A 25,336-nucleotide genomic window follows, 5' to 3' on the forward strand; every position below is an offset into this window, starting at 1 on the left:
GGTTAGTGTGATTGGGTTCGGGCCGTGTATTAGGGTTAGGGTTAGGGTTCGGGCCGTGTATTACATAGAAACATAGAAGATAGGAGCAGGAGTAGGCCATTCGGCCCCTCAAGCCTGCTCCGCCATTCAATGAGATAATGGCTGATCATCCAAATTCAGTACCCGGTCTCTGCTTTCTCCCCATACCCCTTGATCCCTTTAGCCTTAAGAAATATATCCAACTCCTTCTTGAATATATTTAATGAATTGGCCTCTACTGCCTTCTGTGGTAGAGAATTCCACAGGTTCATCACTATCTGGGTGAAGAAATTCCTCCTCATTTCTGTCCTAAATGGCTTACCCCTTATCCTTAGACTGTGACCCCTGGTTCTGGACTCCCCGACCATCGGGAACATCCTTCCTGCATCTAGTCTGTCCAGTCCTGTCAGAATTTTATAAGTTTCAATGAGATCCCCTCTCATTCTTCTAAACTCCAGCGAGTATAAGCCCAATCGACCCAATCTCTCCTCATAGGTCATTCCTGCCATCCCAGGTATCAGCCTGGTGAATCTTCGCTGAACTCCTTCCATGGCAAGAACATCCTTCCTCAGATAAGGCGACCAAAACTGCACACAATACTCAAGGTGTGGTCTCACTGCAGCAAGACATCCTTGTTCCTGTACTCAAACCCTCTCGCTACAAAGGCCAATATACCATTTGCCTTCTTAACCGCCTGCTGCACCTGCATGCTTACCTTCAGCAACTGGTGCACAAGGACACCCAGGTCTCGTTGCACTTCCCCTTTTCCCAATCTATTGCCATTCAGATATTAATCTGCCTTTTTTTTTGCCACCAAAGTGGAGAACCTCACATTTATCCACGTTATATTGCATCTGCCATGCATCTGCCCAATCACCCAACCTGTCCAAATCATCCTGGAGTTTCTAGGCATCCTCCTCACAGCACACACGCCCACCCAGCTTTGTGTCGTCTGCAAACTTGGAGATATTACATCTAGTTCCCTTGTCTAGATCATTAATATATATTGTGAATAGCTGGGGTCCAAGGACCGATCCCTGCGGTACCCCACTAGTCACTGCCTGCCACTCGGAAAAAGACTCGTTTATTCCAACTCTTTGCTTTCTGTCTGCCAACCAGTTCTCTATCCAAGTCAATACCTTGCTCCCAATCCCGTGTGCCATAACTTTGCACGCTAATCTCTTATGTGGGACCTTATCGAAAGCCTTCTGAAAATCCAAATACACCACATCCACTGGTTCTCCCTTATCTATTTTACCAGTTACATCCTCAAAAAATTCCAGTAGATTAGTCAAGCGTTAGGGTTAGGGTTAGGGTTAGGGTTCAGGCTGTGTATTAGGGTTAGGGTTTGTGTTTAGGGTTAGGGTTCAGGCTGTGTATTAGGGTTAGGGTTAGTGTTTAGGGTTTAGTTTCAGGCTGTGTATTAGGGTTAGGGTTAGGGCTGTGGGTTAGGGTTAGTGTTTAGGGTTTGGGTTCGGGCTGTGTATTAGGGTTAGGGTTAGTGTTTAGGGTTTGGGTTCGGGCTGTGTATTAGGATTGGGGTCATGTATTAGGGTTCCGGCCATGTGATGACGGGTCACTGAGTTGGACGAAAGCCGTTGCTCTGCCACTTACGTAGCCGCCATCATGTCCACGAACATCACTGACCGAGGGACCCAAAGTCCGACACATGAGGTGATGCCGATTACCTGTGGGAGGGAAGAGACGGTCAGTGAGGCTTCAGTCAGAGAAGAGAATGGAGAGCAATGGTGGCCCCTCCCCCCATGTCTGTTCATCAACACATGATGGTCTGTGTGGAACAGCGAACATTGCCTTCACCCTCCTGAGAAACCCTTGGATGAACACACAGCCCAGAACTGTTCCAGACACTTGTCTGTCTCAAGTCCCAAGTCAATCCTCGCTCTGTGCTTAAATAACTGATCTCACTGGGCCAGAGTTGAGGGGGAGGGGGCGGGTGGTGGGGTGTCTAAGTGTTTGTGTGTGAGTGTGCACGTGTGTTTGAATTTAGTGTGTGTGTGCGTGCGAAAGTGTGAGTGCGAACAAGAGTGCGAGTGTGTGCGAGAGTGTGTGCGAACAAGAGTGTGTGTGCGTGCGAGAATGTGTGTGCATGCGAGAGTGTGTGCGTACACAAGAGTGTGTGTGCGAGAGTGTGTGTGCGAGCGAGAGTGTGCGAGAGTGTGTGTGTGTGCGAGAGTGTGCGTGTGCACGAGAGTGTGCGTGTGCACGAGAGTGTGCGAGAGTGTGTGTGTGTGCGAGAGTGTGTGTGTGTGCGAGAGTGTGTGTGTGTGCGAGAGTGTGTGTGTGCGAGTGTGTGTGTGTGCGAGTGTGTGTGTGTGCGAGAGTGTGTGTGTGTGCGAGAGTGTGTGTGTGCGAGAGTGTGTGTGTGTGCGAGAGTGTGTGTGCGAGAGTGTGTGTGCGAGAGTGTGTGTGCGAGAGTGTGTGTGTGTGCGAGTGTGTGTGTGCGCGAGAGTGTGTGTGTGCGCGAGAGTGTGTGTGTGCGCGAGAGTGTGTGTGTGCGCGAGAGTGTGTGTGTGCGCGAGAGTGTGTGTGTGTGCGCGAGAGTGTGTGTGTGCGCGAGAGTGTGTGTGTGTGCGCGAGAGTGTGTGTGTGTGCGCGAGAGTGTGTGTGTGTGCGCGAGAGTGTGTGTGTGTGCGCGAGAGTGTGTGTGCGCGAGAGTGTGTGTGTGTGCGAGAGTGTGTGTGTGTGCGCGAGAGTGTGTGTGTGTGCGCGAGAGTGTGTGTGTGTGCGCGAGAGTGTGTGTGTGCGCGCGAGAGTGTGTGTGTGCGCGCGAGAGTGTGTGTGTGCGCGCGAGAGTGTGTGTGTGCGCGCGAGAGTGTGTGTGCGCGCGAGAGTGTGTGTGTGCGCGCGAGAGTGTGTGTGTGCGCGCGAGAGTGTGTGCGCGCGCGAGAGTGTGTGCGCGCGCGAGTGTGTGCGCGCGCGAGAGTGTGTGTGTGCGCGCGAGAGCGTGTGTGCGCGCGAGAGCGTGTGTGCGCGCGAGAGCGTGTGTGTGCGCGCGAGAGCGTGTGTGCGCGCGCGAGAGCGTGTGCGCGCGCGAGAGCGTGTGCGCGCGCGAGAGCGCGTGTGTGCGCGCGCGAGAGTGTGTGCGCGCGCGAGGGAGTGTGCGCGAGTGTGTGTGCATGCACGAGAGTGTGCGAGAATGCGTACGAGGGTGTGTGTGTGTGCGAGAGTGTGTGCCCGAGCAAGAGTGAATGCTAGAGTGTGTGAGAGAGTGAATGCTAGAGTGTGTGTGTGTGTGTGTGTGTGTGTGTGTGTGTGTGTGTGTGTGGAGAGTGCGTGTGTGTGTGGAGAGTGCGTGTGTGGCGAGAGGGCGTGCGCGCGAGAGTGTGTGTGTGTGGAAATTGGGTGGGTGAGATCAGGCCATGATGCCTCCCGTGGTGGAATAGCGGGTCGCCATTCTACGCCTGAAGGATGGTCACTTTGGGGAAGTGCGGCTGAAGTCAGTGCTGAGTCCCGGTCAGGTGGAGCACAGCATCGAGGTGTGCACTTTGGGTCACCCTCCTCTCCGTGAGGCCAACATCAGGCTCCGCTGTGACATCCTTCCTCCCACAGTCGAATAGTCAGCTGGTGCCTAATGTGTTCATGCTTGAAGAATCACTACACGCCTGAGCTGGCAGAGGTGCCCAGAGCCTTGACTCCGTCTGGGGGATTCCACACACTTCACCCCTCCAGTCACCCCCCACCCCGATCACCTGTGGCCAGCCTTCCCACACATCCCTGAGCAATGACATAGGGACAGGAGGAGGCCATTCAGCCCCTCGAGCCTGTTCTGCCACTCAATTAGATCACGGCTGATCTGCATCTTAACTCCATCTACCCACCTTGGTTCCGTAACCCTTAACACCCTTACCCAACAAAAATCTATCAATCTCAGATTTGAAGTTGTCAATTGACCCCCCCCAGCCTCAACAGTTTTTTGGGGGCGAGAGTTCCAGATTTCCACCACCCTTTGTGTGAAGAAGTGCTTCCTGACATCACCCCTGAACGGCCTGGCTCTAATTTTAAGGTTCTGCCCCCTTGTTCTGGACTCCCCCCACCAGAGGAAATAGTTTCTCTCTCTCTACCCCATCAACTCCTTTAATCATCTTAAACACCTCGATTAGATCACCAGTTAACCTTCTAAACTCGAGGGAATACAAGCCCAGTCTGTTCAACCTGTCCTCGGAATTTAACCCTTTTAGCCCCGGTATCATCCTGGTGAATCTGCGCTGCTCCCCCTCCGAGGCCAAGATATCCTTCCCGAGGGGCGGGGCCCGGAACTGAACCCAGTCACTCCGGATGGGGTCTGACCGAGGCTCTGAACAACTGAAGCACCTCACCCTCCCTTTTGAGTTAAAGGCCAACATTCCACTAGCCTGAAACACAGGGAATTTGTGTTAAACTTGTATCGAACCTCGGTTAGACCACACCTGGAGTACTGAGCACAGTTCTGGTCTCCATATTATAGAAAGAATATTGAGGCACTGGAGAAGGTGCAAAAAAGATTTACTAGAATGATACCAGAACTGCGAGGCTAGAACTATCAGGAAACTTTGAACAGGCTGGGGCTCTTTTCTCTAGAATAGAGAAGGCTGAGGGGTGGCCTGATAGAGGTCTTTAAAATTATGAAGGGGGTTCGATAGGGTAGAGGTAGAGAAGATGTTTCCACTTGTGGGAGAGACCAGAACTAGGGGCCATAAATACAAGATAGTCACTAATAAATCCAATAGTGAATTCAGGAGAAACTTCTTTACCCAGAGAGTGGTGAGAATGTGGAACTCGCTCCCACAGGGAGTGGTTGAGGTGAATAGCAGAGATGCATTTAAGGGGAAGCTGGATAAACACATGAGGGAGAAAGGAATCGAAGGATATGCTGATAGGGTGAGATGAAGAAGGGGTGGGAGGAGACTCGTGTGGAGCAGACACACCGGCACGGAGCAGTTGGGCCGAATGGCCTGTTTCTGTGCCGTACGCTCGATGTATTTCCTTACATTTTCTCACGAGTAACGGATAATTTTAGAGAAAAGAATAACTCACGGTCGGTGCAGCGCTGATCTTCACTAAAGTCTTGGTCTTAAAGGGACACCTCACTTTCTTGAGTAAATAATAAGTGTTCTCCGTGTAGATTATGACAGACAGCGCGGTCATTGCTGTCAACGCGGCAAAGATACCGATATCCAACCAGGTCAGCTCTGTGCATGAACAGGGACAAGAAAAATGAACTCAGAAACTACCACAGAACCGCTGCCGGTGCAGCACAAGATCCACAGTTGCTGCAGGGAATAAGAATTCTTTGGAACTTAATCATCTTCTGTTAAACGGTGTTAGCCGTGGCCCAGTGGGTGGTGCGCTCTCGCCTCTGAGTCAGAAGATTCCGCTCGAGGGACTTGAGCCCAGAGTCCAGGCTGACACTCCCAGTGCAGTGCTGAGGGAGTGCTGCACTGCCGGAGGTGCCGTCGTTCAGATGAGACGTTAAACCGAGGCCCCCGTCTGCTCTCTCTCAGGTGGAAGTAAAAGATCCCACGGCCGCTATTTCGAAGAAGAGCAGGGGATTTCTCCCCCGGTGTCCTGGGGCCAATATTTAAAGGTCGATGACCTTTTGTCAGAACTGGTCTGAGGAAAGGTCATCGACCCGAAACGTTAACTCTGTTTCACTCTCCACGGATGCTGCCCGACCTGCTGAGTGTTCCCAGCATTTTCTGTTTTCATTTCCCATTTCCAGCATCCGCAGTATTCTGCCTATTCACCTCTTCCTGATTTATCTCGACGTGACCTTAGCCTTGGCCCCTTCACCTGGGTTTCTCAATTCAAAAACAATTGATGATTTTCTCTTGACTTACGTAATATAAGATCGATGGATTTCGGAGGCGGTAAGAAACAAGCTTCTGAGACATTAAATTTCTCGATTAGTTCGATGATGTCTGGAGGAAACCTTCAAAACAGCAAGTTAAACAAAAAGAAATGTCACCGATTAAACATTCAGGTCATAATTTGCTTTTATGCGTCCAAATCGAGATCATCGACCCGGAGGTCAGCTTAAGCTGTCAACCTCCAGTCCCAATCAGATTGGTCGATGGTCAGCAGCAATCAATATGATTTTCCTGGGAGAAGTTTAAAAGAAAGGCTTGCATTTATAAAGCGCTTTTCCTGACCTCAGGATGTCTCCAAGTGACGCATGGTAAACTGCCCACAGCCCCCGATTCCCATCCTGAGTCCACTATCTCCTACTTTTAGTTTTGCATGACTTTTTTCAGATGAGTGGATGATTTCTGAGAGTTTCCATTACAGTCGTGTTTAGTTAGTGTTTGAAGTTATTCAGAACCAGTACATTAACTCTCCCATCGAAGCCCATTCCTCTGGTACAGTAACTCTCCCATCGAAGCCCATCCCTCTGGTACAGTAACTCTCCCATCGAAGCCCATCCCTCTGGTACAGTAACTCTCCCATCGAAGCCCCTTCCTCTGGTACAGTAACTCTCCCATCGAAGCCCCTTCCTCTGGTACAGTAACTCTCCCATCGAAGCCCATCCCTCTGGTACATTAACTCTCCCATCGAAGCCCATCCCTCTGGTACAGTAACTCTCCCATCGAAGCCCCTTCCTCTGGTACAGTAACTCTCCCATTGAAGCCCCTCCCTCTGGTACAGTAACTCTCCCATCGAAGCCCCTCCCTCTGGTACAGTAACTCTCCCATCGAAGCCCCTCCCTCTGGTACAGTAACTCTCCGATTGAAGCCCCTCCCTCTGGTACAGTAACTCCCCCATCGAAGCCCCTCCCTCTGGTACAGTAACTCTCCCATCGAAGCCCCTCCCTCTGGTACAGTAACTCTCCATCGAAGCCCCTCCCTCTGGTACAGTAACTCTCCCATCGAAGCCCCTCCCTCTGGTACAGTAACTCCCCCATCGAAGCCCCTCCCTCTGGTACAGTAACTCTCCGATTGAAGCCCTTCCCTCTGGTACAGTAACTCTCCCATCGAAGCCCATCCCTCTGGTACAGTAACTCTCCCATCGAGGCCCCTCCCTCTGGTACAGTAACTCTCCCATCGAGGCCCCTCCCTCTGGTACAGTAACTCTCCCATCGAAGCCCATCCCTCTGGTACAGTAACTCTCCCATCGAGGCCCCTCCCTCTGGTACAGTAACTCTCCGATCGAAGCCCCTCCCTCTGGTACAGTAACTCTCCGATCGAGGCCCATCCCTCTGGTACAGTAACTCTCCCATCGAAGCCCCTCCCTCTGGTACAGTAACTCTCCCATCGAAGCCCCTCCCTCTGGTACAGTAACTCTCCAATCGAAGCCCTTCCCTCTGGTACAGTAACTCTCCCATCGAAGCCCCTCCCTCTGGTACAGTAACTCTCCGATTGAAGCCCATCCCTCTGGTACAGTAACTCTCCCATCGAAGCCCATCCCTCTGGTACAGTAACTCTCCCATCGAAGCCCCTCCCTCTGGTACAGTAACTCTCCCATCGAAGCCCATCCCACTGGTACAGTAACTCTCCGATTGAAGCCCATCCCTCTGGTACAGTAACTCCCCCATCGAAGCCCATCCCACTGGTACAGTAACTCTCCCATCGATGCCCCTTACTCTGGTACAGTAACTCTCCCATCGAAGCCCCTCCCTCTGGTACAGTAACTCTCCCATCGAAGCCCATCCCTCTGGTACAGTAACTCTCCCATCGAAGCCCATCCCACTGGTACAGTAACTCTCCGATTGAAGCCCATCCCACTGGTACAGTAACTCTCCCATCGAAGCCCATCCCTCTGGTACAGTAACTCTCCCATCGAAGCCCATCCCACTGGTACAGTAACTCTCCGATTGAAGCCCCTCCCTCTGGTACAGTAACTCTCCCATCGAAGCCCATCCCACTGGTACAGTAACTCTCCCATCGAAGCCCATCCCTCTGGTACAGTAACTCTCCATCGAAGCCCCTCCCTCTGGTACAGTAACTCTCCCATCGAAGCCCATCCCTCTGGTACAGTAACTCTCCCATCGAAGCCCATCCCTCTGGTACAGTAACTCCCCCAACGAAGCCCCTCCCTCTGGTACAGTAACTCTCCCATCGAAGCTCATCCCTCTGGTACAGTAACTCTCCCATCGAAGCTCATCCCTCTGGTACAGTAACTCTCCCATCGAAGCCCCTCCCTCTGGTACAGTAACTCCCCCATCGAAGCCCATCCCTCTGATACAGTAACTCCCCCATCGAAGCCCATCCCTCTGGTACAGTAACTCTCCGATTGAAGCCCCTCCCTCTGGTACAGTAACTCTCCCATCGAAGCCCATCCCTCCGGTACAGTAACTCCCCCATCGAAGCCCATCCTGTTAAGTCTGTGGGTTGTATTGTAAATAATACACAGACTCCACGATTAACAAAATAAAACAGGTCTTTACTATTCAGAGGTTCGGGCGATTCTGTCCTAGTTAACGTATCACAACCCTTATATACTGGTGTGGTCACTATCGGTATTACAGTATACATGAGCCAACAAATAGTGCCACCCTAAAGTAGTGCTCTTAAAGGCGAACGGTTACATTCAATAGTTCCCTTAAAGGTAAACGGTTACATACACAACACTCCTCCCTTTTTAGCTTATTACTTACAGAATCCCGTTAAACATACAATCTTCAACTTTATATATACAGTTTGCAGATATACTCTCGATGGAGTCAACATCATATAACTTCATGTTTAACATAACATAATAACATATATAACTTCATGTCAAAACAGATCACAGATTCAGTCTCTGCAGGAACAGTTGCAACATACTTTCAGTGGAACAGTTTACAGGTTCAGTCTCTGTGGGAACAGTTCGTAAATTCAGTCTCTGATCTTAATTCGTTCCAGACAGCATCTTTTCGTAGTGTTTGGCCGGAGGTAGTAGAAGTAATAATATTTTAAACAATTATTATCTTCGGCTTCTTCTATTTCTTTTCTGCCTTTTTACAACTCTTGACGTTTCCATCTTCTCGGCGGCCAGCTGTAATGCCACCAACTCTCTCTGTTCTTTAGACCTTAAGTGCTTCCTCCAGATTTCAGCACTTTGGGAGTTTCCCTCACAATTTAGGCATACCACATCCTCGTAGTATTCAGTGTCACTCAACAGGTCATGGTCACATTCGGGGTCATCCTGAGTTAGTCCATCGAGAGGCCCTTCTACTTCTTCCTTACCCAACTGGACGCTATCCGACTGCTGTTCCTTCTCTATCTCTCTTTCTTTCCGTCGTAGAGCCACCTTCTCCCGATGTTCCGTAGACTTTTGGTGCTCCTCCATGATTTCTGCACTTTGGGAGTCGAAGTTACAAGCTGGGCAGGACAGGACATCGCAATTTTCGGTGTAGTCCACCAGGTCATGGTAATATTCGGTGTCGTCCTGAGCTAGGCCAGCTAGAGGGTCGTCTATTTCCTCCATACCCAGCTGGACGTTAGCCAGCTCTTGTTCCAAATCCAGACATCTTTCCTGAAGAGACTTCTTCATGTGTACCTCTTCGTCCAGCTTTTTCTTGGCTTTCAGCAAGTCGTTTACTAATGACCTCATTAGTGATTTTAATACTTCAACTTCCTTCAATAATTTAACGAGTTCTGGGACATCCTGCATTTCATGTTCTGCCATGTCTTCCACCACTAATTTTTCATCTATGGATGGAATCTTTACCGATGAGTCAGCCTTGGCCTGAAGCTCATCAAACATTTCCTGCAGCCTTTGGACTTCTTGCTCATGGTCAACCTACAGTTGCTCATGTGCTTTCACCAACACTAGCTTTTCGGAGGTTGCCAAGTTAACCCCTTCCAGGATTGTAGTCTGGGCCTGTTCATACTGTTCTTTCAACTCGTTACACTCTGCTTGCAACAAGTCGTAGAGATGAACTGGAATAAAATCCTGGCTTCCTGAAGATTCCTCTGCAATTGGTGTTTTTGCAATTTCCTGTTGGAGTTCAGCCAAGGCTGCTATGTTATCTGCCTCTCGAAGTCTCACTGCCATCAATTCTTCTTTATTCTTGCAGTCTATCTCAGCCATCTCCCGTTTACTCTCTTTTAACTGAGTGAGTAGCCCCTTATTCTGGGCTGAGAGATATTTCACCTTCTCCTGTAGACCATAGCACTCCTTCTCTGCTCGACATAGCTGATTTCTGCTGATTTGGTTCTGTGTTTCAAGTTCCAACATCCTTTGCTTAGCTTCTTTCAGTTTCGCCTCAATAATCCCCTCTCGCAACATGTCCACATTATTCACATCAGGTAAAGAAGCGTTTCTCTTTTCCATGTCCAAGATTTGTTTCTGCATCTCCTTAAGAGCACACTGCGATTCAACTTCTCTTATCCTTGCCTGCACTAGCTCCGTCTCTAATTGCAGAACAAAATCCTCAGTGTAGCGTGGTTTGCCCTTCTGCTGTGTCTCTAGATCATGCAAATATTCTAACTCCTGAACATCATAAGGGAGATGTGATCGGTAATTGGTCACGATGGCTCTATGGTCGCTCTCTGCTTGAGCCAGCAGGTTCTGTTGTCTTTCCAAACTCTCCCATTCGGTGTCATAGAACTTTTTCATTGTTTTCATCTCTTGTACGAGGCGGTAACTTAATTGTTCTAATTGTTGTTTTACTTTGAAATAACGTTGAGTTCGAGCCCGGTGTTCCTCCGTAATGCATATGTCTGTAGCTTGAACAGACTCAGAATTCTCTGTCTTTATGCACGCCATCGATTTTCCAACCTTAGTCCGTGAGTTCATGTTAACCTTGTTTTTCATACGTAAGCTGGACTTATCGTCTTCCGGCTCGGAGTCTGAGCTGCTTGTCTGCACCGAGTCCTCACTCATCATTGCTTGTAGGTAGTGCCATTCCATGTCTATTTTCTTGATCCACTCCCGTCCTAGAAGTGGTGGTCCTCCCTCAGGTAGTACGTACAAATTCATTCTTGGATGTACTTTACCCCTATCTCTCACCTTGACTCTTATTTTCCCCATGGGGTATACGTTATGCCCCGTGTATGTCTGTAATACGAACTTGGTATTTCTTAAGGGTATGTGAGAGAACAGCCGGTGGTAGTCCTTTTGGTTGATGACTGATACAGCTGATCCCGTGTCCAGCTCCATTCGTACTTGGACTCCAGCTATTTTTAGTGTGACCCAGATCGTCTGTAGATCAGTTACTTTACCTACATTGTGGATTCTCAGACTATCCAACTCCTGGCTGTTTGGGTCTGAGTCTGAATTTTGTTCGTCTGAACTCTTTTCAGCCACCTGATGCACCTTGTACTTTTCTTGTGGTGGTGGCTTCCTTTGCTTGTTGGTCTTCTTTCCGGACCTGCATACCTTCGCGATGTGACCCAGTTTGCCACATTTCCTGCACTCTTGGTTCTTAAACCAGCACTGATTCTGGTCGTGCGTTGTCTTTCCACAACGGTAGCATTTGGGAGTGCTTGCAGTAATTTGATCCACCCCGAGTGCCGCCGCCTTTTGCTGCATTTCCGCCGTTCCTTTCGCTGCGGCTTCGTGCGATGAAGCTATGAGGACAGCCCTGTCCAGTGTGAGGTCGTTTTCTTCCAGAAGTCGCTTCTGCGTTCCTTCTTTGGCCAAGCCGCATACGAACTTGTCCCGCAGCGCCTCTGTCAAATTCCCTCCAAACTGGCAGTATTTCACTAGCTTACGCAGTTCGACTAAGTATTCCGCATTGCTTTCATCTTGCCTCTGGGTTCTGGCGTAAAATTTAAATTGTTCAGCCAGCATCAACGGTGTGGGGTTCAAGTGATCCTTCAGCACTGCTACGATCTCTTCGAAGGTCTGGTCCACTGGTTTAACTGGTGCTATTAGATGTTTCAAAAGCCCGTATGTTTTTGCTCCCATCGAATTTAACAAAGTTATTGCCTTGTCGTCATCCTCAATTTCGTTGGCTACGCAATATATTTCTATGCGTTCCACATACGTGTCCCAGTCTTCTATTTCAGCATTAAAATCATTAATATTTCCTCGCTTAGGCATCTTCTTCTCTTTTCGAGCACAGTACAAGTATTTCTTTACTTATTATTAATTTTCTTCTCTTCTTGAGAACAACACAAGTATTGCTTTACTTATTCTTATTTTTCCTCTCTTCTTGAGAACACACCAGCCTTTCTGAAAATTCTAATTAATTTTCTAAAATGGCAGTTTCCCGCTTCTGTCTTCTTCCCCAGCGGTTTTCCCGCGAAAAATGGCGGCTTTCCCGCGCTTCTCGCTCTCCCCGCCCACTTCAATGGCGGTTTTCCCGCGCTTGACGGTCTTCCCCCCGTCCCCCGACGCTGTCTTTCAGCCCGAGTGCGGCCCTTATCTCCTGTGCGATTGCCAAAGCGGTTCTCGGCCCTTATCTTAGATGCGATCGCTGGCTCGCGAAGCGCCTCCCGCTCGAAGCGGCTCTCGGCCCTTATCGCTGGTGCGATCGCTGGCTCGCGAAGCGCCTCCCGCTCGAAGCGGCTCTCGGCCCTTATCTTCCCGATCGCGATCGCCCTTGTTCCTCCGACTTCCCCAGCCCTGTCTTTGCAGCCAACGCTGCTCGGCTTACCCACGTCTTCTCCACTCCAGTTTTTTTAGTCGCTGATGGAGGCTTCAGGGTCCTAATGCCTGTCGTTTCCAGTGGGGTGGTGAGGTTTGGAACCTCTCTTCAACGTCCTGTCTGTGGACGAAGCCGCCGTGGAATAACTGCCGCAGGGTTCAAATCCGACTCGTCGCCAATGTTAAGTCTGTGGGTTGTATTGTAAATAATACACAGACTCCACGATTAACAAAATAAAACAGGTCTTTACTATTCAGAGGTTCGGGCGATTCTGCCCTAGTTAACGTATCACAACCCTTATATACTGGTGTGGTCACTATCGGTATTACAGTATACATGAGCCAACAAATAGTGCCACCCTAAAGTAGTGCTCTTAAAGGCGAACGGTTACATTCAATAGTTCCCTTAAAGGTAAACGGTTACATACACAACACATCCCTCTGGTACAGTAACTCTCCCATCGAAGCCCATCCCTCTGGTATAGTAACTCTCCCATCGAAGCCCCTCCCTCTGGTACAGTAACTCTCCCATCGAAGCCCATCCCTCTGGTACAGTAACTCTCCCATCGAAGCCCCTCCCTCTAGTACATTAACTCCCCCATCGAAGCCCCTCCCTCTGGGACACTAACCCATCGAAGCCCATCCCTCTGGTACAGTAACTCTCCCATCGAAGCCCCTCCCTCTGGTACAGTAACTCCCCCATCGAAGCCCCTCCCTCTGGTACAGTAACTCTCCCATCGAAGCCCATCCCTCTGGTACAGTAACTCTCCCATCGAAGCCCCTCCCTCTAGTACATTAACTCCCCCATCGAAGCCCCTCCCTCTGGGACACTAACCCATCGAAGCCCATCCCTCTGGTACAGTAACTCTCCATCGAAGCCCCTCCCTCTGGTACAGTAACTCTCCCATCGAAGCCCCTCCCTCTGGTACAGTAACTCCCCCATTGAAGCCCATCCCTCTGGTACAGTAACTCTCCCATCGAAGCCCATCCCTCTGGTACAGTAACTCCCCCATCGAAGCCCCTCCCTCTGGTACAGTAACTCTCCCATCGAAGCCCCTCCCTCTGGTACAGTAACTCCCCCATCGAAGCCCCTCCCTCTGGTACAGTAACTCCCCCATCGAAGCCCCTCCCTCTGGTACAGTAACTCTCCCATCGAAGCCCATCCCTCTGGTACAGTAACTCTCCCATCGAAGCCCCTCCCTCTGGTACAGTAACTCTCCCATCGAAGCCCCTCCCTCTGGTACAGTAACTCCCCCATCGAAGCCCCTCCCTCTGGTACAGTAACTCCCCCATCGAAGCCCCTCCCTCTGGCACAGTAACTCTCCCATCGAAGCCCCTCCCTCTGGTACAGTAACTCCCCCATCGAAGCCCCTCCCTCTGGTACAGTAACTCCCCCATCGAAGCCCCTCCCTCTGGTACAGTAACTCCCCCATCGAAGCCCCTCCCTCTGGTACAGTAACTCCCCCATCGAAGCCCCTCCCTCTGGTACAGTAACTCCCCCATCGAAGCCCCTCCCTCTGGTACAGTAACTCTCCCATCGAAGCCCCTCCCTCTGGTACAGTAACTCTCCCATCGAAGCCCCTCCCTCTGGTACAGTAACTCTCCCATCGAAGCCCATCCCTCTGGTACAGTAACTCCCCCATCGAAGCCCCTCCCTCTGGTACAGTAACTCTCCCATCGAAGCCCATCCCTCTGGTACAGTAACTCCCCCATCGAAGCCCCTCCCTCTGGTACAGTAACTCCCCCATCGAAGCCCCTCCCTCTGGTACAGTAACTCTCCCATCGAAGCCCCTCCCTCTGGTACAGTAACTCTCCCATCGAAGCCCATCCCTCTGGTACAGTAACTCCCCCATCGAAGCCCCTCCCTCTGGTACAGTAACTCCCCCATCGAAGCCCATCCCTCTGGTACAGTAACTCCCCCATCGAAGTCCCTCCCTCTGGTACAGTAACTCCCCCATCGAAGCCCCTCCCTCTGGTACAGTAACTCTCCCATCGAAGCCCCTCCCTCTGGTACAGTAACTCCCCCATCGAAGCCCCTCCCTCTGGTACAGTAACTCCCCCATCGAAGCCCCTCCCTCTGGTACAGTAACTCTCCCATCGAAGCCCATCCCTCTGGTACAGTAACTCCCCCATCGAAGCCCCTCCCTCTGGTACAGTAACTCCCCCATCGAAGCCCCTCCCTCTGGTACAGTAACTCTCCCATCGAAGCCCATCCCTCTGGTACAGTAACTCCCCCATCGAAGCCCCTCCCTCTGGTACAGTAACTCCCCCATCGAAGCCCCTCCCTCTGGTACAGTAACTCTCCCATCGAAGCCCATCCCTCTGGTACAGTAACTCTCCCATCGAAGCCCCTCCCTCTGGTACAGTAACTCTCCCATCGAAGCCCCTCCCTCTGGTACAGTAACTCTCCCATCGAAGCCCATCCCTCTGGTACAGTAACTCTCCCATCGAAGCCCCTTCCTCTGGTACAGTAACTCTCCCATCGAAGCCCATCCCTCTGGTACAGTAACTCTCCCATCGAAGCCCCTTCCTCTGGTACAGTAACTCTCCCATCGAAGCCCCTTCCTCTGGTACAGTAACTCTCCCATCGAAGCCCATCCCTCTGGTACAGTAACTCTCCCATCGAAGCCCCTTCCTCTGGTACAGTAACTCTCCCATCGAAGCCCCTTCCTCTGGTACAGTAACTCTCCCATCGAAGCCCCTTCCTCTGGTACAGTAACTCTCCCATCGAAGCCCATCCCTCTGGTGCAGTAACTCTCCCATCGAAGCCCATCCCTCTGGTGCAGTAACTCTCCCATCGAAGCCCCTCCCTCTGGTACAGTAACTCTCCCATCGAAGCCCATCCCTCTGGTACAGTAACTCTCCCATCGAAGCCCCTCCCTCTGGTACAGTAACTCTCCCATCGAAGCCCCTCCCTCTGGTACAGTAACTCTCCCATCGAAGCCCCTCCCTCTGGTACAGTAACTCTCCCATCGAAGCCCATCCCTCTGGTACAGTAACTCTCCCATCGAAGCCCCTCCCTCTGGTACAGTAACTCTCCCATCGAAGCCCCTCCCTCTGGTACAGTAACTCTCCCATCGAAGCCCCTCCCTCTGGTACAGTAACTCCCCCATCGAAGCCCCTCCCTCTGGTACAGTAACTCTCTGATCGAAGTCCCTCCCTCTGGTGCAGTAACTCTCCCATCGAAGCCCCTCCCTCTGGTACAGTAACTCCCCCATCGAAGCCCCTCCCTCTGGTACAGTAACTCTCCCATCGAAGCCCCTCCCTCTGGTACAGTAACTCTCCCATCGAAGCCCATCCCTCTGGTACAGTAACTCTCCCATCGAAGCCCCTCCCTCTGGTACAGTAACTCTCCCATCGAAGCCCCTCCCTCTGGTACAGTAACTCTCCCATCGAAGCCCCTCCCTCTGGTACAGTAACTCTCCCATCGAAGCCCCTCCCTCTGGTACAGTAACTCTCCCATCGAAGCCCCTCCCTCTGGTACAGTAACTCTCCCATCGAAGCCCCTCCCTCTGGTGCAGTAACTCTCCCATCGAAGCCCATCCCTCTGGTACAGTAACTCTCCCATCGAAGCCCCTCCCTCTGGTACAGTAACTCTCCCATCGAAGCCCATCCCTCTGGTACAGTAACTCTCCCATCGAAGCCCATCCCTCTGGTACTGTAACTCTCCCATCGAAGCCCCTCCCTCTGGTACAGTAACTCTCCCATCGAAGCCCCTCCCTCTGGTACAGTAACTCTCCCATCGAAGCCCCTCCCTCTGGTACAGTAACTCTCCCATCGAAGCCCCTCCCTCTGGTACAGTAACTCTCCCATTGAAGCCCCTCCCTCTGGTACAGTAACTCTCCATCGAAGCCCCTCCCTCTGGTACAGTAACTCTCCCATTGAAGCCCCTCCCTCTGGTACAGTAACTCTCCCATCGAAGCCCATCCCTCTGGTACAGTAACTCTCCCATTGAAGCCCCTCCCTCTGGTACAGTAACTCTCCATCGAAGCCCCTCCCTCTGGTACAGTAACTCTCCCATCGAAGCCCCTCCCTCTGGTACAGTAACTCTCCCATCGAAGCCCCTCCCTCTGGTACAGTAACTCCCCCATCGAAGCCCCTCCCTCTGGTACAGTAACTCTCCCATTGAAGCCACTCCCTCTGGTACAGTAACTCTCCCATCGAAGCCCCTCCCTCTGGTACAGTAACTCTCCCATTGAAGCCCCTCCCTCTGGTACAGTAACTCTCCCATCGAAGCCCATCCCTCTGGTACAGTAACTCTCCCATTGAAGCCCCTCCCTCTGGTACAGTAACTCTCCATCGAAGCCCCTCCCTCTGGTACAGTAACTCTCCCATTGAAGCCCCTCCCTCTGGTACAGTAACTCTCCATCGAAGCCCCTCCCTCTGGTACAGTAACTCTCCCATTGAAGCCCCTCCCTCTGGTACAGTAACTCTCCCATTGAAGCCCCTCCCTCTGGTACAGTAACTCCCCCATCGAAGCCCCTCCCTCTGGTACAGTAACTCCCCCATCGAAGCCCCTCCCTCTGGTACAGTAACTCCCCCATCGAAGCCCCTCCCTCTGGTACAGTAACTCTCCCATCGAAGCCCCTTCCTCTGGTACAGTAACTCCCCCATCGAAGCCCCTCCCTCTGGTACAGTAACTCTCCATCGAAGCCCCTCCCTCTGGTACAGTAACTCTCCCATCGAAGCCCCTCCCTCTGGTACAGTAACTCTCCCATCGAAGCCCCTCCCTCTGGTACAGTAACTCTCCCATCGAAGCCCATCCCTCTGGTACAGTAACTCCCCCATCGAAGCCCCTCCCTCTGGTACAGTGACTCTCCCATCGAAGCCCCTCCCTCTGGTACAGTAACTCTCCCATCGAAGCCCATCCCTCTGGTACAGTGACTCTCCCATCGAAGCCCCTCCCTCTGGTACAGTAACTCTCCCATCGAAGCCCCTCCCTCTGGTACAGTAACTCTCCCATCGAAGCCCCTCCCTCTGGTACAGTAACTCTCCCATCGAAGCCCATCCCTCTGGTACAGTAACTCTCCCATCGAAGCCCCTCCCTCTGGTACAGTAACTCTCCCATCGAAGCCCCTCCCTCTGGTACAGTAACTCTCCCATCGAAGCCCCTCCCTCTGGTACAGTAACTCCCCCATCGAAGCCCCTCCCTCTGGTACAGTAACTCTCCCATCGAAGCCCCTCCCTCTGGTACAGTAACTCTCCCATCGAAGCCCCTCCCTCTGGTACAGTAACTCTCCCATCGAAGCCCATCCCTCTGGTACAGTGACTCTCCCATCGAAGCCCCTCCCTCTGGTACAGTAACTCTCCCATCGAAGCCCCTCCCTCTGGTACAGTAACTCTCCCATCGAAGCCCCTCCCTCTGGTACAGTAACTCTCCCATCGAAGCCCCTCCCTCTGGTACAGTAACTCTCCCATCGAAGCCCATCCCTCTGGTACAGTAACTCTCCCATCGAAGCCCCTTCCTCTGGTACAGTAACTCCCCCATCGAAGCTCCTCCCTCTGGTACAGTAACTCTCCATCGAAGCCCATCCCTCTGGTACAGTAACTCTCCCATCGAAGCCCCTTCCTCTGGTACAGTAACTCTCCCATCGAAGCTCCTCCCTCTGGTACAGTAACTCTCCCATCGAAGCCCATCCCTCTGGTACAGTAACTCTCCCATCGAAGCCCATCCCTCTGGTACAGTAACTCTCCCATCGAAGCCCCTCCCTCTGGTACAGTAACTCTCCCATCGAAGCCCATCACTCTGGTACAGTAACTCTCCCATCGAAGCCCATCCCTCTGGTACAGTAACTCTCCCATCGAAGCCCCTCCCTCTGGTACAGTAACTCCCCCATCGAAGCCCATCCCTCTGGTACAGTAACTCTCCCATCGAAGCCCCTCCCTCTGGTACAGTAACTCCCCCATCGAAGCCCATCCCACTGGTACAGTAACTCTCCCATCGAAGCCCATCCCTCTGGTACAGTAACTCTCCCATCGAAGCCCCTCCCTCTGGTACAGTAACTCTCCCATCGAAGCCCATCCCTCTGGTACAGTAACTCTCCCATCGAAGCCCATCCCTCTGGTACAGTAACTCTCCCATCGAAGCCCCTCCCTCTGGTACAGTAACTCTCCCATCGAAGCCCATCACTCTGGTACAGTAACTCTCCCATCGAAGCCCATCCCTCTGGTACAGTAACTCTCCCATCGAAGCCCCTCCCTCTGGTACAGTAACTCCCCCATCGAAGCCCATCCCTCTGGTACAGTAACTCTCCCATCGAAGCCCCTCCCTCTGGTACAGTAACTCCCCCATCGAAGCCCATCCCACTGGTACAGTAACTCTCCAATCGAAGCCCCTCCCTCTGGTACAGTAACTCCCCCATCGAAGCCCATCCCTCTGATACAGTAACTCCCCCATCGAAGCCCATCCCTCTGGTACAGTAACTCTCCGATTGAAGCCCCTCCCTCTGGTACAGTAACTCTCCCATCGAAGCCCATCCCTCCGGTACAGTAACTCCCCCATCGAAGCCCATCCTGTTAAGTCTGTGGGTTGTATTGTAAATAATACACAGACTCCACGATTAACAAAATAAAACAGGTCTTTACTATTCAGAGGTTCGGGCGATTCTGTCCTAGTTAACGTATCACAACCCTTATATACTGGTGTGGTCACTATCGGTATTACAGTATACATGAGCCAACAAATAGTGCCACCCTAAAGTAGTGCTCTTAAAGGCGAACGGTTACATTCAATAGTTCCCTTAAAGGTAAACGGTTACATACACAACACTCCTCCCTTTTTAGCTTATTACTTACAGAATCCCGTTAAACATACAATCTTCAACTTTATATATACAGTTTGCAGATATACTCTCGATGGAGTCAACATCATATAACTTCATGTTTAACATAACATAATAACATATATAACTTCATGTCAAAACAGATCACAGATTCAGTCTCTGCAGGAACAGTTGCAACATACTTTCAGTGGAACAGTTTACAGGTTCAGTCTCTGTGGGAACAGTTCGTAAATTCAGTCTCTGATCTTAATTCGTTCCAGACAGCATCTTTTCGTAGTGTTTGGCCGGAGGTAGTAGAAGTAATAATATTTTAAACAATTATTATCTTCGGCTTCTTCTATTTCTTTTCTGCCTTTTTACAACTCTTGACGTTTCCATCTTCTCGGCGGCCAGCTGTAATGCCACCAACTCTCTCTGTTCTTTAGACCTTAAGTGCTTCCTCCAGATTTCAGCACTTTGGGAGTTTCCCTCACAATTTAGGCATACCACATCCTCGTAGTATTCAGTGTCACTCAACAGGTCATGGTCACATTCGGGGTCATCCTGAGTTAGTCCATCGAGAGGCCCTTCTACTTCTTCCTTACCCAACTGGACGCTATCCGACTGCTGTTCCTTCTCTATCTCTCTTTCTTTCCGTCGTAGAGCCACCTTCTCCCGATGTTCCGTAGACTTTTGGTGCTCCTCCATGATTTCTGCACTTTGGGAGTCGAAGTTACAAGCTGGGCAGGACAGGACATCGCAATTTTCGGTGTAGTCCACCAGGTCATGGTAATATTCGGTGTCGTCCTGAGCTAGGCCAGCTAGAGGGTCGTCTATTTCCTCCATACCCAGCTGGACGTTAGCCAGCTCTTGTTCCAAATCCAGACATCTTTCCTGAAGAGACTTCTTCATGTGTACCTCTTCGTCCAGCTTTTTCTTGGCTTTCAGCAAGTCGTTTACTAATGACCTCATTAGTGATTTTAATACTTCAACTTCCTTCAATAATTTAACGAGTTCTGGGACATCCTGCATTTCATGTTCTGCCATGTCTTCCACCACTAATTTTTCATCTATGGATGGAATCTTTACCGATGAGTCAGCCTTGGCCTGAAGCTCATCAAACATTTCCTGCAGCCTTTGGACTTCTTGCTCATGGTCAACCTACAGTTGCTCATGTGCTTTCACCAACACTAGCTTTTCGGAGGTTGCCAAGTTAACCCCTTCCAGGATTGTAGTCTGGGCCTGTTCATACTGTTCTTTCAACTCGTTACACTCTGCTTGCAACAAGTCGTAGAGATGAACTGGAATAAAATCCTGGCTTCCTGAAGATTCCTCTGCAATTGGTGTTTTTGCAATTTCCTGTTGGAGTTCAGCCAAGGCTGCTATGTTATCTGCCTCTCGAAGTCTCACTGCCATCAATTCTTCTTTATTCTTGCAGTCTATCTCAGCCATCTCCCGTTTACTCTCTTTTAACTGAGTGAGTAGCCCCTTATTCTGGGCTGAGAGATATTTCACCTTCTCCTGTAGACCATAGCACTCCTTCTCTGCTCGACATAGCTGATTTCTGCTGATTTGGTTCTGTGTTTCAAGTTCCAACATCCTTTGCTTAGCTTCTTTCAGTTTCGCCTCAATAATCCCCTCTCGCAACATGTCCACATTATTCACATCAGGTAAAGAAGCGTTTCTCTTTTCCATGTCCAAGATTTGTTTCTGCATCTCCTTAAGAGCACACTGCGATTCAACTTCTCTTATCCTTGCCTGCACTAGCTCCGTCTCTAATTGCAGAACAAAATCCTCAGTGTAGCGTGGTTTGCCCTTCTGCTGTGTCTCTAGATCATGCAAATATTCTAACTCCTGAACATCATAAGGGAGATGTGATCGGTAATTGGTCACGATGGCTCTATGGTCGCTCTCTGCTTGAGCCAGCAGGTTCTGTTGTCTTTCCAAACTCTCCCATTCGGTGTCATAGAACTTTTTCATTGTTTTCATCTCTTGTACGAGGCGGTAACTTAATTGTTCTAATTGTTGTTTTACTTTGAAATAACGTTGAGTTCGAGCCCGGTGTTCCTCCGTAATGCATATGTCTGTAGCTTGAACAGACTCAGAATTCTCTGTCTTTATGCACGCCATCGATTTTCCAACCTTAGTCCGTGAGTTCATGTTAACCTTGTTTTTCATACGTAAGCTGGACTTATCGTCTTCCGGCTCGGAGTCTGAGCTGCTTGTCTGCACCGAGTCCTCACTCATCATTGCTTGTAGGTAGTGCCATTCCATGTCTATTTTCTTGATCCACTCCCGTCCTAGAAGTGGTGGTCCTCCCTCAGGTAGTACGTACAAATTCATTCTTGGATGTACTTTACCCCTATCTCTCACCTTGACTCTTATTTTCCCCATGGGGTATACGTTATGCCCCGTGTATGTCTGTAATACGAACTTGGTATTTCTTAAGGGTATGTGAGAGAACAGCCGGTGGTAGTCCTTTTGGTTGATGACTGATACAGCTGATCCCGTGTCCAGCTCCATTCGTACTTGGACTCCAGCTATTTTTAGTGTGACCCAGATCGTCTGTAGATCAGTTACTTTACCTACATTGTGGATTCTCAGACTATCCAACTCCTGGCTGTTTGGGTCTGAGTCTGAATTTTGTTCGTCTGAACTCTTTTCAGCCACCTGATGCACCTTGTACTTTTCTTGTGGTGGTGGCTTCCTTTGCTTGTTGGTCTTCTTTCCGGACCTGCATACCTTCGCGATGTGACCCAGTTTGCCACATTTCCTGCACTCTTGGTTCTTAAACCAGCACTGATTCTGGTCGTGCGTTGTCTTTCCACAACGGTAGCATTTGGGAGTGCTTGCAGTAATTTGATCCACCCCGAGTGCCGCCGCCTTTTGCTGCATTTCCGCCGTTCCTTTCGCTGCGGCTTCGTGCGATGAAGCTATGAGGACAGCCCTGTCCAGTGTGAGGTCGTTTTCTTCCAGAAGTCGCTTCTGCGTTCCTTCTTTGGCCAAGCCGCATACGAACTTGTCCCGCAGCGCCTCTGTCAAATTCCCTCCAAACTGGCAGTATTTCACTAGCTTACGCAGTTCGACTAAGTATTCCGCATTGCTTTCATCTTGCCTCTGGGTTCTGGCGTAAAATTTAAATTGTTCAGCCAGCATCAACGGTGTGGGGTTCAAGTGATCCTTCAGCACTGCTACGATCTCTTCGAAGGTCTGGTCCACTGGTTTAACTGGTGCTATTAGATGTTTCAAAAGCCCGTATGTTTTTGCTCCCATCGAATTTAACAAAGTTATTGCCTTGTCGTCATCCTCAATTTCGTTGGCTACGCAATATATTTCTATGCGTTCCACATACGTGTCCCAGTCTTCTATTTCAGCATTAAAATCATTAATATTTCCTCGCTTAGGCATCTTCTTCTCTTTTCGAGCACAGTACAAGTATTTCTTTACTTATTATTAATTTTCTTCTCTTCTTGAGAACAACACAAGTATTGCTTTACTTATTCTTATTTTTCCTCTCTTCTTGAGAACACACCAGCCTTTCTGAAAATTCTAATTAATTTTCTAAAATGGCAGTTTCCCGCTTCTGTCTTCTTCCCCAGCGGTTTTCCCGCGAAAAATGGCGGCTTTCCCGCGCTTCTCGCTCTCCCCGCCCACTTCAATGGCGGTTTTCCCGCGCTTGACGGTCTTCCCCCCGTCCCCCGACGCTGTCTTTCAGCCCGAGTGCGGCCCTTATCTCCTGTGCGATTGCCAAAGCGGTTCTCGGCCCTTATCTTAGATGCGATCGCTGGCTCGCGAAGCGCCTCCCGCTCGAAGCGGCTCTCGGCCCTTATCGCTGGTGCGATCGCTGGCTCGCGAAGCGCCTCCCGCTCGAAGCGGCTCTCGGCCCTTATCTTCCCGATCGCGATCGCCCTTGTTCCTCCGACTTCCCCAGCCCTGTCTTTGCAGCCAACGCTGCTCGGCTTACCCACGTCTTCTCCACTCCAGTTTTTTTAGTCGCTGATGGAGGCTTCAGGGTCCTAATGCCTGTCGTTTCCAGTGGGGTGGTGAGGTTTGGAACCTCTCTTCAACGTCCTGTCTGTGGACGAAGCCGCCGTGGAATAACTGCCGCAGGGTTCAAATCCGACTCGTCGCCAATGTTAAGTCTGTGGGTTGTATTGTAAATAATACACAGACTCCACGATTAACAAAATAAAACAGGTCTTTACTATTCAGAGGTTCGGGCGATTCTGCCCTAGTTAACGTATCACAACCCTTATATACTGGTGTGGTCACTATCGGTATTACAGTATACATGAGCCAACAAATAGTGCCACCCTAAAGTAGTGCTCTTAAAGGCGAACGGTTACATTCAATAGTTCCCTTAAAGGTAAACGGTTACATACACAACACATCCCTCTGGTACAGTAACTCTCCCATCGAAGCCCATCCCTCTGGTATAGTAACTCTCCCATCGAAGCCCCTCCCTCTGGTACAGTAACTCTCCCATCGAAGCCCATCCCTCTGGTACAGTGACTCTCCCATCGAAGCCCCTCCCTCTAGTACATTAACTCCCCCATCGAAGCCCCTCCCTCTGGGACACTAACCCATCGAAGCCCATCCCTCTGGTACAGTAACTCTCCCATCGAAGCCCCTCCCTCTGGTACAGTAACTCCCCCATCGAAGCCCCTCCCTCTGGTACAGTAACTCTCCCATCGAAGCCCATCCCTCTGGTACAGTAACTCTCCCATCGAAGCCCCTCCCTCTGGTACAGTAACTCTCCCATCGAAGCCCCTCCCTCTGGTACAGTAACTCTCCCATCGAAGCCCCTCCCTCTGGTACAGTAACTCACCCATCGAAGCCCATCCCTCTGGTACAGTAACTCTCCCATCGAAGCCCCTCCCTCTAGTACATTAACTCCCCCATCGAAGCCCCTCCCTCTGGGACACTAACCCATCGAAGCCCATCCCTCTGGTACAGTAACTCTCCATCGAAGCCCCTCCCTCTGGTACAGTAACTCTCCCATCGAAGCCCCTCCCTCTGGTACAGTAACTCCCCCATTGAAGCCCATCCCTCTGGTACAGTGACTCTCCCATCGAAGCCCATCCCTCTGGTACAGTAACTCCCCCATCGAAGCCCCTCCCTCTGGTACAGTAACTCTCCCATGGAAGCCCCTCCCTCTGGTACAGTAACTCCCCCATCGAAGCCCCTCCCTCTGGTACAGTAACTCTCCCATCGAAGCCCATCCCTCTGGTACAGTAACTCCCCCATCGAAGCCCCTCCCTCTGGTACAGTAACTCCCCCATCGAAGCCCCTCCCTCTGGTACAGTAACTCTCCCATCGAAGCCCCTCCCTCTGGTACAGTAACTCTCCCATCGAAGCCCATCCCTCTGGTACAGTAACTCTCCCATCGAAGCCCCTCCCTCTGGTACAGTAACTCTCCCATCGAAGCCCCTCCCTCTGGTACAGTAACTCTCCCATCGAAGCCCATCCCTCTGGTACAGTAACTCTCCCATCGAAGCCCCTTCCTCTGGTACAGTAACTCTCCCATCGAAGCCCCTTCCTCTGGTACAGTAACTCTCCCATCGAAGCCCCTTCCTCTGGTACAGTAACTCTCCCATCGAAGCCCCTCCCTCTGGTACAGTAACTCTCCCATCGAAGCCCCTTCCTCTGGTACAGTAACTCTCCCATCGAAGCCCATCCCTCTGGTACACTAACTCTCCCATCGAAGCCCATCCCTCTGGTACAGTAACTCTCCCATCGAAGCCCATCCCTCTGGTACAGTAATTCCCCATCGAAGCCCCTCCCTCTGGTACAGTAACTCTCCCATCGAAGCCCATCCCTCTGGTACAGTAATTCCCCATCGAAGCCCCTCCCTCTGGTACAGTAACTCTCCCATCGAAGCCCATCCCTCTGGTGCAGTAACTCTCCCATCGAAGCCCCTCCCTCTGGTACAGTAACTCCCCCATCGAAGCCCCTCCCTCTGGTACAGTAACTCCCCCATCGAAGCCCCTCCCTCTGGTACAGTAACTCTCCAATCGAAGCCCATCCCTCTGGTACAGTAACTCTCC

The 25,336-nt window shown here is 51.0% G+C and overlaps 1 protein-coding gene across 1 annotated transcript in view; it reads right to left on the bottom strand.

The window, feature by feature from the left end:
- Nucleotides 1–25,336, bottom strand: part of LOC147115447 (organic solute transporter subunit alpha-like) — a 57,501-nt gene that overhangs the window by 16,994 nt on the left and 15,171 nt on the right. The window contains exons 2-4 of the mRNA XM_085989710.1: nt 5,856–5,947; nt 5,053–5,207; nt 1,633–1,706 (exon numbers count right to left, since the gene is read on the bottom strand). Of these exons, the coding sequence (XP_085845836.1) occupies nt 1,633–1,706; nt 5,053–5,207; nt 5,856–5,947 (321 nt within the window). The remainder of the gene's footprint in view (nt 1–1,632; nt 1,707–5,052; nt 5,208–5,855; nt 5,948–25,336) is intronic.

This window comes from Somniosus microcephalus, chromosome 6, assembly GCF_052327205.1.
Source record: "Somniosus microcephalus isolate GS21.2 chromosome 6, FLI_Smic_1.0, whole genome shotgun sequence".
Classification (NCBI taxonomy): domain Eukaryota; kingdom Metazoa; phylum Chordata; class Chondrichthyes; order Squaliformes; family Somniosidae; genus Somniosus; species Somniosus microcephalus.